This window comes from Oncorhynchus mykiss, chromosome 27 (assembly GCF_057628025.1).
Source record: "Oncorhynchus mykiss isolate SJ-2025 chromosome 27, ASM5762802v1, whole genome shotgun sequence".
Lineage (NCBI taxonomy): Eukaryota > Metazoa > Chordata > Actinopteri > Salmoniformes > Salmonidae > Oncorhynchus > Oncorhynchus mykiss.
In genome coordinates this window covers 2,501-16,752 of record NC_143048.1, presented here as the reverse complement: position 1 = coordinate 16,752, position 14,252 = coordinate 2,501, and the positions used below count along the sequence as shown (strand labels likewise).

General features: G+C 46.4%; 1 protein-coding gene and 1 non-coding gene across 8 annotated transcripts; both read right to left on the bottom strand.

Moving 5' to 3' along the window:
- Positions 1-281: 281 nt before the first annotated feature.
- On the bottom strand, positions 282-7,116 carry LOC110506157 (uncharacterized). Its single transcript, XR_016492570.1, has 8 exons — positions 6,613-7,116; positions 6,310-6,522; positions 4,898-5,222; positions 4,301-4,625; positions 3,454-3,778; positions 2,454-2,778; positions 1,454-1,778; positions 282-777 (listed from the first exon to the last, which is right to left on the bottom strand). It is a non-coding gene; the product is annotated as an uncharacterized LOC110506157 (transcript).
- A 403-nt stretch (positions 7,117-7,519) lies between these two features.
- Positions 7,520-12,142, bottom strand: LOC149971187 (uncharacterized). Of its 7 annotated transcripts, XR_016492565.1 has the most exons (8): positions 10,505-10,522; positions 9,954-10,412; positions 9,780-9,870; positions 9,513-9,681; positions 9,317-9,423; positions 9,143-9,226; positions 9,020-9,036; positions 8,568-8,703 (listed from the first exon to the last, which is right to left on the bottom strand). XR_016492565.1 is itself a non-coding variant. In XM_090224125.1 (6 exons), the coding sequence occupies exons 2-6, from the start codon at positions 9,351-9,353 to the stop codon at positions 7,610-7,612; spliced, it is 942 nt and encodes a 313-aa protein (XP_090080251.1). In that variant the 5' UTR covers positions 9,354-9,423; positions 9,513-9,681; the 3' UTR covers positions 7,520-7,609. The 7 variants fall into 7 exon arrangements, 2 of the variants coding, with proteins under 2 accessions (XP_090080251.1, XP_090080252.1); XR_016492569.1 differs by lacking the exons at positions 8,568-8,703; positions 10,505-10,522 and adding an exon at positions 11,753-12,132 and having other exon boundaries at positions 8,953-9,036; XR_016492566.1 differs by lacking the exon at positions 8,568-8,703 and having other exon boundaries at positions 8,953-9,036.
- Positions 12,143-14,252: the final 2,110 nt, after the last annotated feature.

Below are 14,252 nucleotides of genomic sequence, written 5' to 3'. Positions count from 1 at the left end.
ACGCATCCAGTGATCCGGGTAAATCACATCAGCCATTTTTCCCAGTTGAGCAACTCTTATTTCTGTTGCTGTTGTTAAATGGGAAACAGCACGTTAGTTGTGCAGGGCTTAACGATATTGATGGTTGTCGAAGACAACTGACAACTTATACTCAACTGGCTTAAGTGACAATTACATCGGTGTATGCTAGCTAACACACTTATTGACAACAATCATATGCCAAAGAGTAGCAGGTTTCTTATACCACAGGAAAACCAAGAAATGAAGAGCGACACCACGGCTGTATTTTAGGCTTTATGTTGATCTGCAATAGTATTGTGAATAGACAGGACAGGAACACATCAGTCTCCAATGCATCTGACAAGTTGTTCTTTCTACACAGGAGCAAGGTAAAACACACATCCCCAATACATTGCTAGGTGCTTTGTGTTGACAGTACCAAAATACAACTCATGTACAAAAACTGCAACATAAAAGTTACAACGTGAAATCTCCTCTATTCCATTCAAACCGTATAGGACCAAACTACATCGTCCATGGACACCTAGGGGTCCGTGAAATTAAAAAGTATAATGAATGTATTCAGTACCACAAGGTTTCCACTAACTTTACATACCATGTGGACTGAGGACTGCTCAAAACCTTATATGCAGTGGTTCCAGTATCCCAAAAAAAGGTTGAGAACCAGCTGCTCTTCCGGAAGGTCAGGGTCCCCGCTGACATCCTGCAGCACTCTGCCAGTCTGCGAGTACAGGTACTCCACTCCGAGGAGTTCCCCTATAAAATAAAAAGCAGAGTAGAGAAGTGTTAATGGGATGTAATTAATGCAACTGATGTAAATGTTCATTCTCTTACTTGACTTAACTGTGTACTCGCTAGGCTTGGTGTAGTCCTTAACCTGTTCCTTGCCAAGCACCCTTTTGCTGCTAAGGTTAAGGATGCTTGCAATAAACAATGATCAACCACAGAAAAGTATTAATCCGCCAGTCTCTGAATTGTTTATTGCAAGCAAAAATATATAACCGTGAGCTTGCAGTTCCTACAACTTCCACACGATGTCGCCAATAACGTCATTTGTGCTGACAAAAATCCTTTGTGTAATGATTTGTCATTACACTGGCGGATTAATACTTTTCTGTGGTTGATCATTGTTTATTGCAAGCAAAAATATATAACCGTGAGCTTGCAGTTCCTACAACTTCCACACGATGTAGCCAATAACGTCATTTGTTTACAAAAACGTATTTGTCATTACACAAAGGATTTTTGTCAACGAAAATGACGTTATTGGCGACATCGTGTGGAAGTTGTAGGAACTGCAAGCTCACGGTTATATATTTTTGCTTGCAAATAAACAATGATCAACCACAGAAAAGTATTAATCCGCCAGTCTCTGAATTGTTGCAATAGCATGTATTTTTTTTTACCAACACAAAAGGTCAAGTATAATTACCTCTGAATCAGAGGAGTGGTCAGGGTGAGGAGAACTGTGTCGACCAGGGGCCTCAGGAGAGCTTCCGTCTTCAGGGGCGGTGGGACTGGATGGCCCAGACCTGGGTGCGTCAGCGGGTTCCCCTGACAGAGGTGCCGCCGAGCTGGAGGACGGGGCGCTCACACGAGGGACATGAGGGATGTGGACTGTCTGGTCTACATCCTCCTCCTGAAAGCCCTCGTCGAGCTGCTCGACAGCTGCTCTTCCGGAAGGTCAGGGTCCCCGCTGACATCCTGCAGCACTCTGCCAGTCTGCGAGTACAGGTACTCCACTCCGAGGAGTTCCCCTATAAAATAAAAAGCAGAGTAGAGAAGTGTTAATGGGATGTAATTAATGCAACTGATGTAAATGTTCATTCTCTTACTTGACTTAACTGTGTACTCGCTAGGCTTGGTGTAGTCCTTAACCTGTTCCTTGCCAAGCACCCTTTTGCTGCTAAGGTTAAGGATGCTTGCAATAAACAATGATCAACCACAGAAAAGTATTAATCCGCCAGTCTCTGAATTGTTTATTGCAAGCAAAAATATATAACCGTGAGCTTGCAGTTCCTACAACTTCCACACGATGTCGCCAATAACGTCATTTGTGCTGACAAAAATCCTTTGTGTAATGATTTGTCATTACACTGGCGGATTAATACTTTTCTGTGGTTGATCATTGTTTATTGCAAGCAAAAATATATAACCGTGAGCTTGCAGTTCCTACAACTTCCACACGATGTAGCCAATAACGTCATTTGTTTACAAAAACGTATTTGTCATTACACAAAGGATTTTTGTCAACGAAAATGACGTTATTGGCGACATCGTGTGGAAGTTGTAGGAACTGCAAGCTCACGGTTATATATTTTTGCTTGCAAATAAACAATGATCAACCACAGAAAAGTATTAATCCGCCAGTCTCTGAATTGTTGCAATAGCATGTATTTTTTTTACCAACACAAAAGGTCAAGTATAATTACCTCTGAATCAGAGGAGTGGTCAGGGTGAGGAGAACTGTGTCGACCAGGGGCCTCAGGAGAGCTTCCGTCTTCAGGGGCGGTGGGACTGGATGGCCCAGACCTGGGTGCGTCAGCGGGTTCCCCTGACAGAGGTGCCGCCGAGCTGGAGGACGGGGCGCTCACACGAGGGACATGAGGGATGTGGACTGTCTGGTCTACATCCTCCTCCTGAAAGCCCTCGTCGAGCTGCTCGACAGCTGCTCTTCCGGAAGGTCAGGGTCCCCGCTGACATCCTGCAGCACTCTGCCAGTCTGCGAGTACAGGTACTCCACTCCGAGGAGTTCCCCTATAAAATAAAAAGCAGAGTAGAGAAGTGTTAATGGGATGTAATTAATGCAACTGATGTAAATGTTCATTCTCTTACTTGACTTAACTGTGTACTCGCTAGGCTTGGTGTAGTCCTTAACCTGTTCCTTGCCAAGCACCCTTTTGCTGCTAAGGTTAAGGATGCTTGCAATAAACAATGATCAACCACAGAAAAGTATTAATCCGCCAGTCTCTGAATTGTTTATTGCAAGCAAAAATATATAACCGTGAGCTTGCAGTTCCTACAACTTCCACACGATGTCTCCAATAACGTCATTTGTGCTGACAAAAATCCTTTGTGTAATGATTTGTCATTACACTGGCGGATTAATACTTTTCTGTGGTTGATCATTGTTTATTGCAAGCAAAAATATATAACCGTGAGCTTGCAGTTCCTACAACTTCCACACGATGTAGCCAATAACGTCATTTGTTTACAAAAACGTATTTGTCATTACACAAAGGATTTTTGTCAACGAAAATGACGTTATTGGCGACATCGTGTGGAAGTTGTAGGAACTGCAAGCTCACGGTTATATATTTTTGCTTGCAAATAAACAATGATCAACCACAGAAAAGTATTAATCCGCCAGTCTCTGAATTGTTGCAATAGCATGTATTTTTTTTACCAACACAAAAGGTCAAGTATAATTACCTCTGAATCAGAGGAGTGGTCAGGGTGAGGAGAACTGTGTCGACCAGGGGCCTCAGGAGAGCTTCCGTCTTCAGGGGCGGTGGGACTGGATGGCCCAGACCTGGGTGCGTCAGCGGGTTCCCCTGACAGAGGTGCCGCCGAGCTGGAGGACGGGGCGCTCACACGAGGGACATGAGGGATGTGGACTGTCTGTTCTACATCCTCCTCCTGAAAGCCCTCGTCGAGCTGCTCGACAGCTGCTCTTCCGGAAGGTCAGGGTCCCCGCTGACATCCTGCAGCACTCTGCCAGTCTGCGAGTACAGGTACTCCACTCCGAGGAGTTCCCCTATAAAATAAAAAGCAGAGTAGAGAAGTGTTAATGGGATGTAATTAATGCAACTGATGTAAATGTTCATTCTCTTACTTGACTTAACTGTGTACTCGCTAGGCTTGGTGTAGTCCTTAACCTGTTCCTTGCCAAGCACCCTTTTGCTGCTAAGGTTAAGGATGCTTGCAATAAACAATGATCAACCACAGAAAAGTATTAATCCGCCAGTCTCTGAATTGTTTATTGCAAGCAAAAATATATAACCGTGAGCTTGCAGTTCCTACAACTTCCACACGATGTAGCCAATAACGTCATTTGTTTACAAAAACGTATTTGTCATTACACAAAGGATTTTTGTCAACGAAAATGACGTTATTGGCGACATCGTGTGGAAGTTGTAGGAACTGCAAGCTCACGGTTATATATTTTTGCTTGCAAATAAACAATGATCAACCACAGAAAAGTATTAATCCGCCAGTCTCTGAATTGTTGCAATAGCATGTATTTTTTTTACCAACACAAAAGGTCAAGTATAATTACCTCTGAATCAGAGGAGTGGTCAGGGTGAGGAGAACTGTGTCGACCAGGGGCCTCAGGAGAGCTTCCGTCTTCAGGGGCGGTGGGACTGGATGGCCCAGACCTGGGTGCGTCAGCGGGTTCCCCTGACAGAGGTGCCGCCGAGCTGGAGGACGGGGCGCTCACACGAGGGACATGAGGGATGTGGACTGTCTGTTCTACATCCTCCTCCTGAAAGCCCTCGTCGAGCTGCTCGACAGCTGCTCTTCCGGAAGGTCAGGGTCCCCGCTGACATCCTGCAGCACTCTGCCAGTCTGCGAGTACAGGTACTCCACTCCGAGGAGTTCCCCTATAAAATAAAAAGCAGAGTAGAGAAGTGTTAATGGGATGTAATTAATGCAACTGATGTAAATGTTCATTCTCTTACTTGACTTAACTGTGTACTCGCTAGGCTTGGTGTAGTCCTTAACCTGTTCCTTGCCAAGCACCCTTTTGCTGCTAAGGTTAAGGATGCTTGCAATAAACAATGATCAACCACAGAAAAGTATTAATCCGCCAGTCTCTGAATTGTTGCAATAGCATGTATTTTTTTTACCAACACAAAAGGTCAAGTATAATTACCTCTGAATCAGAGGAGTGGTCAGGGTGAGGAGAACTGTGTCGACCAGGGGCCTCAGGAGAGCTTCCGTCTTCAGGGGCGGTGGGACTGGATGGCCCAGACCTGGGTGCGTCAGCGGGTTCCCCTGACAGAGGTGCCGCCGAGCTGGAGGACGGGGCGCTCACACGAGGGACATGAGGGATGTGGACTGTCTGGTCTACATCCTCCTCCTGAAAGCCCTCGTCGAGCTGCTCGACAGCTGCTCTTCCGGAAGGTCAGGGTCCCCGCTGACATCCTGCAGCACTCTGCCAGTCTGCGAGTACAGGTACTCCACTCCGAGGAGTTCCCCTATAAAATAAAAAGCAGAGTAGAGAAGTGTTAATGGGATGTAATTAATGCAACTGATGTAAATGTTCATTCTCTTACTTGACTTAACTGTGTACTCGCTAGGCTTGGTGTAGTCCTTAACCTGTTCCTTGCCAAGCACCCTTTTGCTGCTAAGGTTAAGGATGCTTGCAATAAACAATGATCAACCACAGAAAAGTATTAATCCGCCAGTCTCTGAATTGTTTATTGCAAGCAAAAATATATAACCGTGAGCTTGCAGTTCCTACAACTTCCACACGATGTCGCCAATAACGTCATTTGTGCTGACAAAAATCCTTTGTGTAATGATTTGTCATTACACTGGCGGATTAATACTTTTCTGTGGTTGATCATTGTTTATTGCAAGCAAAAATATATAACCGTGAGCTTGCAGTTCCTACAACTTCCACACGATGTAGCCAATAACGTCATTTGTTTACAAAAACGTATTTGTCATTACACAAAGGATTTTTGTCAACGAAAATGACGTTATTGGCGACATCGTGTGGAAGTTGTAGGAACTGCAAGCTCACGGTTATATATTTTTGCTTGCAAATAAACAATGATCAACCACAGAAAAGTATTAATCCGCCAGTCTCTGAATTGTTGCAATAGCATGTATTTTTTTTACCAACACAAAAGGTCAAGTATAATTACCTCTGAATCAGAGGAGTGGTCAGGGTGAGGAGAACTGTGTCGACCAGGGGCCTCAGGAGAGCTTCCGTCTTCAGGGGCGGTGGGACTGGATGGCCCAGACCTGGGTGCGTCAGCGGGTTCCCCTGACAGAGGTGCCGCCGAGCTGGAGGACGGGGCGCTCACACGAGGGACATGAGGGATGTGGACTGTCTGGTCTACATCCTCCTCCTGAAAGCCCTCGTCGAGCTGATCGACAGCTGCTCTTCCGGAAGGTCAGGGTCCCCGCTGACATCCTGCAGCACTCTGCCAGTCTGCGAGTACAGGTACTCCACTCCGAGGAGTTCCCCTATAAAATAAAAAGCAGAGTAGAGAAGTGTTAATGGGATGTAATTAATGCAACTGATGTAAATGTTCATTCTCTTACTTGACTTACCTGTGTACTCGCTAGGCTTGGTGTAGTCCTTAACCTGTTCCTTGCCAAGCACCCTTTTGCTGCTAAGGTTAAGGATGTGCTGCAGGTAGCCACTGTAGGAGAGCAGGGGCTTCCTGTTCTTCCCCTCCACTGCTGCCTGCGCACGGTCCTCGTTCCACCTCATCAGTCCATCCAACAGGAATGCCTGGAAATGCATTGCATTTGCCCTGGTACCTGAGAGAACAATGCACGATTAGGGTGGGAGAGCTGTTGCTGTTAACATTAAACAATAAGCATTACTTTAAGCTCCACAATGACAATTACCTGGGATGAACCGGTTGAGGTGGAGATGGAATGACTCCAAGGATGTGGAGCCCCGTGCGCAGCGATAAACCGGCAACATCACGCCGCCCTTGGTGATTTTGCCGGTCTCGGTGTACAGCTGTACACCGGGTGGGTCCTGTATGCAGTGGAGGTGGCGCCTCTGCTCTTTCCAGATCGCCTGGATGCGGATGGAGTCCAGCAACGGGATGCCCAGGGTGTCGACCCCCTTCTCGCTGTTGAAGGTCTCGAGGAGAAGGACTTCGGTCTCCGCGGCTCCACGCGTACGACGCCGACAGCAATCTCCTTCCTGCCGATCTTCCTCGAAACCTCTGCCTCGGTGAGGCCGACCATCCCGTGCTTCCCCTCCAGCTCAGACCTCTTGGCCTCCAGCAGTCGGCAGACATCGCCTGCATCCCACTCAAAGATGCAGGCTGACAGCTGCCGCATGAAGGGACCGTAGAGCTGGTGGCTCTCAGAGGTGACACCTGACGCGAACCGCCGCATCAGGTGTCAGATGTCCAGCCGAACCACCAGCTGGTCCCAGTCATTGTACATGGCAGCTGTCTTTGATCCGCCAAAGCTGGAGCAGCAGTCTCGGTCCACGTACATGAGCTGGGGGGGGCGCCACCCCGGCGAGCCGGTACCGTTCCATGAGACCAGCCGCCATGGGGAGCAGGCCCTCGCCCTCACCGGCAGTGAGGACACTGACGAGGACCTGCCCATGCTCGTTACCGACGTTGGTAACCCAGGCGGCTGTGTCTGCAGCGGTACCCGCAAGCTTTTTAGTCACCTGGAGACAAACACACAAAGACAGAAAGGTAAAGACATTATTTAAATATAGATATAAAAATAAATAAATAAGACATGACTCATCTTCACATTTTTAAGTGAAAACTCACCTTCTTGGTAGAGTCCATCTTTAAGATGGACCCAAAGACGGAGGTGACCCTGGCCTTCACCTCGTCCAGCCGCGATAGCACGTCATGGCTGTAGACTGTCAGAAGCCAGACGGGTGAGGGCACCGGGGGCATCTCCGGTGGATCAGTGAACTGCCGCCCAATGCCAGAAACTGCTTGCACTCCCCGAGGTACCGTATACAACTACGCATCAAGGACTCGCTGTGACTTTCACACAGCTTGCTGTAGGTCTGTGACTCACTGGTCCCCAAAGTGCGCGACCTCAGCATCCTCACAACCCGCAGGTCACAGGACAGCCGAGAGAGTGAGTGAGAGTGAGTGTGAGAGTGAGAGAAAGCATATGAATGACATGCATTCATTTAACTTCATTACTAACTAACAAAACCTTGTGAACTTACTTGTATGTCAATATTGCTGGAAACTGGCAGCGATGCCGAGCGTCCAGCTGACTGACAAGGTCCCGTGACCTCCCCGCGACCTTCTTCTTACACCGGCCGCATTCCAGGTACTCAGTGGCCATGAGATACCAGCGGTCGATGTCCAAGACCCTCCGGATGGTCTTGTAGAGCCCAGCCTTGCACAGTGTGCCTCTGCACCCAGACTGGGGACATGCCAGCTTGTATGCCCATATACGTACGGGCATCCAAAGGAACAGCTGACATGCGAAGAAGGGGTCGGGGGATGCGGGTGGCTGATTGTAGATCGGCCGTGGTTGGGGAGGGTTCCACCACGTGACCAGGTCAGTGGTGAGTGTCGACCTCCCAAAGCTGTTCCTGGTGAACAGCGTGCGGCCGATCCACTGCTGCTGCTCCTTGGTGAGAGATGAACGCCAACTCTCTGGAAGCAGCAGCTGAGTGAGAGGAGAGAGTGATGGGGGAGAAGGGATGGTAATGTTTCAGAGAAACAGACAGGGAGAGAGTATGCAGGAGACAAGACAACTGTGTCCAATGTTTAATATCTTAACAATGTGGAGTAATTACAGTTGATGAATTTACCTCAGCACTTTCTGAGGCGGGCCTTGGAGGCAGGAAGGACTGCCGGGGCAAATCCTCCTCTTCGCTCCGCCCTAGTAGGGCAGGAGCAGGGGCCGGGTCAGGAACCGGGGCAGGGACCGGGGCTCGGTCATTTGGAGGCAGAGGCCGAGGGAGCGATGGGTGGAGCTGTAGGGATACGGCTTTTGCAGTGACACAGAAATAAATAGGTTAAATGAATGAATAAATGCTTCCATGAATGAACAGAGAAAGTTAATAGCACAATTCCAACATGCCCAGATGAATATCAATCAGTGATAGGATGTAACAAAATAATTAAATGAGTGTTGGTCAAGTTTGAGTGTAAAACTTACATGAAATTAGTGATTAAAATGGAAAATAGAAAGTCATACAGGATGACAGCTACATGATGACAGGATGACAGCTACAGTGGCAAGGTAAGATAATTAATAGTGCATACATGCAGTGACTCTCCTCTAAAACCCAGATGACTCTTACCAATACATTTCCTTGGGCTGATGATAGGGAAAAATATTTAAAACACTAATAGATGTCAGCAAAAACTTGAACTGAATAATTATCAAATGTCCTATGTCAATTAATAGTGATGTAAAAACATACATGTGTCTATGTCAGCAGCTGCTTTGACCAGCTCTGCGTCTGATATATCGGTTGGTGGCAGTGCTGGTCGAGGGAAAGACACCCCTATATCACGTGGAGAGAGAAAGGATTGTGAGCTACACAGCTTATCGAAACATTTTTATTTTTATCTTACATGTGAAACTAGACACTCACCTTGAACTGCAGGCTGAGAAGCAATGAGTTTCTTCATCTTCGCCTGCAGTTCACCTGGGGCGAGAGAGCGCCTTGAAAGGAACGCAGAGATCGCAGGACCAAGAGGCCTTTGAAAACAAAACAGCAAATATGTCACCATTTCCAACTGTGTGGAACAAGTAGAATTATATTTTCCTTTAAGATATGTAACACTTACGTAAGCCGCACTGTTGGGCCGGGTGTTACTGGCGGGGATGGTGTTGGCTGCGGCGTGCCCGGCCACAGCAGCTACCCCCTCCTGGTCTCTGCGCTGAATGTAATCAATCAAGGCTGCCATCGCACTCCCAGGATAACGGGGTGTCTGCGTCCTCATGCTCCTGACATATCTGTGTGAGACACAGCAGAGGGAACATTTCAGATGTAAAATGGTGCATAAAAAACACTGACATGAACATAGAAAACACAAAAGACGCTCGCCCCTTACTTTATCCTGTCTGCACCCGTAGCCTCATACAGGTCCTGCAGCGTGTCCCACTTGTACTTCCCAATGCCGACAAGGGCCTTGCCCTCCTGGCCTGAAATCAGCACGTGAACCAATTAACTGTCAGAGCAAAAGAGTTACATCTTACATACAATGAGAAGAATTAAACAAACTCACCTGGCTGGGAGGACAGGACTTTAGCTTCCTCATGTGCCCGGTTGAACCTGACCATCTCAGCGAAGGCCGGATAGGCGTGCGAGTCAAGGCGTCCTTGTTGGCCATCAGGGGATGCTGGGAAACACTGCGCTCTCGCTCCCTCTCCTTCTGATGCACCGTTACCAGGTGCATCATGTAGCCCACGTCGTTCTCCATCATCCACTTGAAGATCTGACCCCGGTACTTGCCGAACTGAACCGTGCACCGGCTTAGGACGACCATCTCTGCAACGGGGTCACCTCCCTAGGAGACGACACGGGCTCGAGCCTCTGCTTCCACTTCCTCCCACTTCTTAGCCCTCACAGGAGGGCCCTGGGCACCAGAAGCAGGGGGGCCGTCAGCGGCCACTTTAACTGCCTGCGGTGTGGCCTTGAGGACCAACTCCTGTGAAGGCGTGAACCGGAAAGTAGGATTTTCCATCTTAGGAGGCAAGAAAAATACTATTATCATGACTGAGGAGTGCAGTGACAAGTAACAGCATAACAGTATTAGATACATATAAAGGAACTTACGTTTGCTTGATAAGTCTGCTAGGAGGAGGACAGCAGTGAGGGGGGGGGGGTATAGAACGATATCAGTGGTGTGGAGGGGGGTGCCGGGTTAGGTTGATTATTAGCTCATATGCAGTTAAATTCAGTTTAGTTAAAATCATAGAAAGCCACGTTTGCCCCAATGACAATCATGTTGTCACATATCATACAATGCATCCAACTACATACACTTCAGACGCATGCCATCAAAAAACGAAGATAAATAGACAATTAAACAGTATACAATTCCAAGTTTGAGTTGATATAGATGTTAGCTAAGGTTTTATAGGGTTGTTAGCAGTCAAATAAACTTTTGCGTTTTTGTAAACCTTGTTTACAGTAGCTAGCGATTTACAGATGTTGTTAAATTACACAGTTCGGGTAACTCCTGTAGTCAAACAATTCGGTTGGCTAGACGAGTTATTGTCATAAATCACCACATTTTACTAGTTGATTATTTTCATTTCTTTGCTATATATATATATATATACATACACATCGAATATTATCCATTTCTGTCAGAAAAATATTTGATAGACAATGCTAACTTGCCTGCCCACAGCATGCAGCATACTATAGCTACAGTAGCTAGCGATCTACAGATGTTGTTAAATTACACAGTTCGGGTAGCCTCTGTAGTAAAAAAAAAATGCGGTTGGCTAAAGGTGTTAATGTCATATTTCATCACATTTATAGTCCTTAATGTGGATTTCTTTGCAAATTAAGCGAAATTACCACGTGAGTGCGGCTGGGGCCGAGAGATAAAACATAAACAAGCAAAATGGAGTACCGTGATTGATGGACAGTCCAGCATGCATCAGCTATGTAGCCACGTGATCAGTGTCCAGGGGCCAGCGGTGGGCGGGGCAGAGAAGCATGACTGGCGAGTATTATCCAGGTTAAGAAAACTGGCTGGCTGTGCAGAAGGTAAAGGCCGCTAGCAGTGGCTAACAATGACTAAATAGCTTGTAGCTAGTTAGCTTCTGGAGGTTCTTGAATGTGTTCTAAAGTAAATATTTGGTCCGGTGAGTGGTTGGGACGCGTTGAGTCAGACGGTTAGCAGGCCTGTGCTAACAAGCTAACAGTTAGTAGGCCGGGGCTTAACAAGGTAGTTAGCGGACCGGGGCTAAACAAGCTAGCAGTTAGCAGGCCGAATTAGCAAGCAAGGAGATAGCAAGGGCTAGAAAGTTAGCCTTTGGGGACGTCGCGATGGGGTGAGTCTGTTTATACCTCTTCATGCGGTGACATCGATAGACCGGTCGTGGGTCCGGATATTGTAGCCCAGGAGTATGCTTCGGTGGTAGCACATGGGCTCTGGCCGGGCTAGCTTCAAAGCTAAATGGATGGAAACGCTAGCCAGGAGTAATCATCCGGGGTTGCAGTTAGCTAGTTGTGAAGACCCAGCTGAAAATGTTCCGTTTGCGGTGGGAATCCGCTGGTAATCCGGGGATAAAAAAATAAATAATAATAGGTCCGCTATGCTCTGGTTAGAGTCGCGTTGTTCGAACTGGCGAGAGCTTTCCGCGCTGAAGACCGCTAGCGATGGTTTGCTGGTAGTTAGTTAGCTGCTGGTCGTCGCTTCCAACAAAACTAATGACCTGCAGTGGATCAAACCATTGTGAGGCAAAGGGCGGGGGTCGCAATCTTTTGAAACTTAAAAACGCGCTATTAAGTGTCTATCATCAGCATAAGTGCTTTCATTGCGTTCATTCATATTATTGAAATTACATAGATATGTTTACAGTGATATATTGGGGGGGGAAAATCATATTTTTCCAAGGATAGGGGGTCGTGTCCCCCCTGGGATTTCTTTCTATGCACGTGATATCTCCTCACTCACGTGGTTGATTGAAGAACTGATTTGTGATGATGACAATTACCATATAAATTCAAAGATGAAGATGGAGGGATGACTAGAAACGATTCAGTTGACCGTTTTATGTGTGGATTAATTGTCGGAGTAGAGGAATTTGTGTAATTCAGGTAAAAAAAATAACGCAATGTTTATATCACAGGACAAATTAGCTAGCGGGTTAACTCGCTAAATTGCCATACATGTTTCAAGCTTTTCGGCCTGTCCCCAATTTAATGCCATTGGTCACATATTTTGTTTTGATATTTTAACATGCGTGTCTTTATCGCGTCTGCAAGCACGCAGCTGGTATGTTTATAATGAACTTTATCTTTCGAAAATGGAAATTGTGAGTTTTGAGGTCTTGTGGTGGCTTACTACTTTGTCCCGCTTACCATCGCGTTTTTGTCCATTTGGGATCCTGTGTATGCGGTAGATTTTTGCCGTGTTTGCGTCCACTTGGGGAATGGGAGATACGGGTCCTGAAACTTTTTTTTTTGTTGTTTCCAGTGATTTGTGTCCTCCGCTGCAAGTTGGTGTAACTGGTCCACCCAGAACACGACTGTAATCCTGATATATTGAGGTAAGTGATGGGGTGATCCTGGAAATGAGTCACTAGTTCTGTGTGTAAATGGGCCCGTTTGATATTGTATAGAATGCTGTTTAAGTCTATTTTCTATTGTATACTGGGTTTCCCCAATGTAGTGTTTTTTGTCAAATGTGCAAGTGATTATACACATATGACATTTGGAGTGTAGAGTGAAATGGAGTCTAAAACTGGAGTGGAGGTCTTGCTGTATGAGTTTGAAATGCATTTTCTTGGTCTGAAGTGGGTCATTTTGGTGGTTGGGGGCTTGATACTGTATTTAGCTTGGATGAGGATGTCTTTGAGGCTCTTATTCCTCCTAAATGCTGAGATTATTCTATACGGCTGGAGGGGTGTGTATGCCTGTTGGTTGATGGAAAAATTGTGTTTGAACACCTGATGTAACGGTCTGATCCTATGTGAGAATGTAGTAACTAGGGGGATGAGGATTGTCTGCTGCTCAGAAGGGGAATGAGAGGAGGAAAGAAGATTGTGGTTCCGAGGGGGGTCAATTTCAAAATCTGTTCTAGGAGGGTTATGATTAGGATTAGGGGTAGGGTTAGCGGTGGGGTTTTGGTTAGCGTTAGTGGTTGGATTATGGTTATGGACAGGAGCAGGATACGAACCCGAATTAGGGTAAGGGTTAAGGTTAGGGTTGTGGTCAGGGTTGAAATCAGGGGAAGCGGAGGATTTGGAAATGTCTCTGGAACCTCTATAATGGAGGTTGGGGTCCAAAAGAGTGATTGACAGACTTGTGTTATGTGAGTGTGTAGGTTGAATGGGAGAGAGGGCCCCCAAGGTGCTGTTTTTTATGGTTCTGAGATATTGTTTAGAGTAACCTCTCTGTCTGAGTGCCTAAAATAATGTTTGAATTGCTTTTCCCAGGTCCTGTTTGCAGGAGGAAATCCTATGAAACTGTATAATTTGTGATTTAACGATGCCTCTAAATGTATGTTTGGGGTGATAACTGTGTTTGTGGAGTAAAGCATGTGTATCTGTTGGTTTGAAATAAACTTTAGTGAGTGGTGACTGTTGAGAATGCTAATTAATTCAGTGAATAGTTGGATATCGTGAGGCTATAATGTCATCTAGAAGTCTGTAATAGATTGTAGGTTGATGTGGGCACTTGGCCAATGCCTCTCTCTCCCATTCAGCAATGTAAAAGTTTGCATATGCCGTGGCAAATTTCTTGCCCCTAGCTGTTCCCTCCACCTGTAAGTAGTGCTTATCATTAAATATAAAGTCATTGTGTGTGAGGCTGATTTCTAATAATTGTAATATTTAATTGTCTG

Bases quoted from the DNA above. Each gene is read 5' to 3' on its own strand.
- LOC149971187 (XM_090224125.1), bottom strand. From the start codon at position 9,353: ATGAAGAAACTCATTGCTTCTCAGCCTGCAGTTCAAG. The intron at 8,704-9,142 runs GTATGTTTTTAC...TCACTGCAAAAG, and splicing joins AGCTGCTGACATAGACACAT to CCGTATCCCTACAGCTCCAC. The intron at 8,380-8,524 runs GTAAATTCATCA...CCTCTCACTCAG, and splicing joins CCGCCTCAGAAAGTGCTGAG to CTGCTGCTTCCAGAGAGTTG.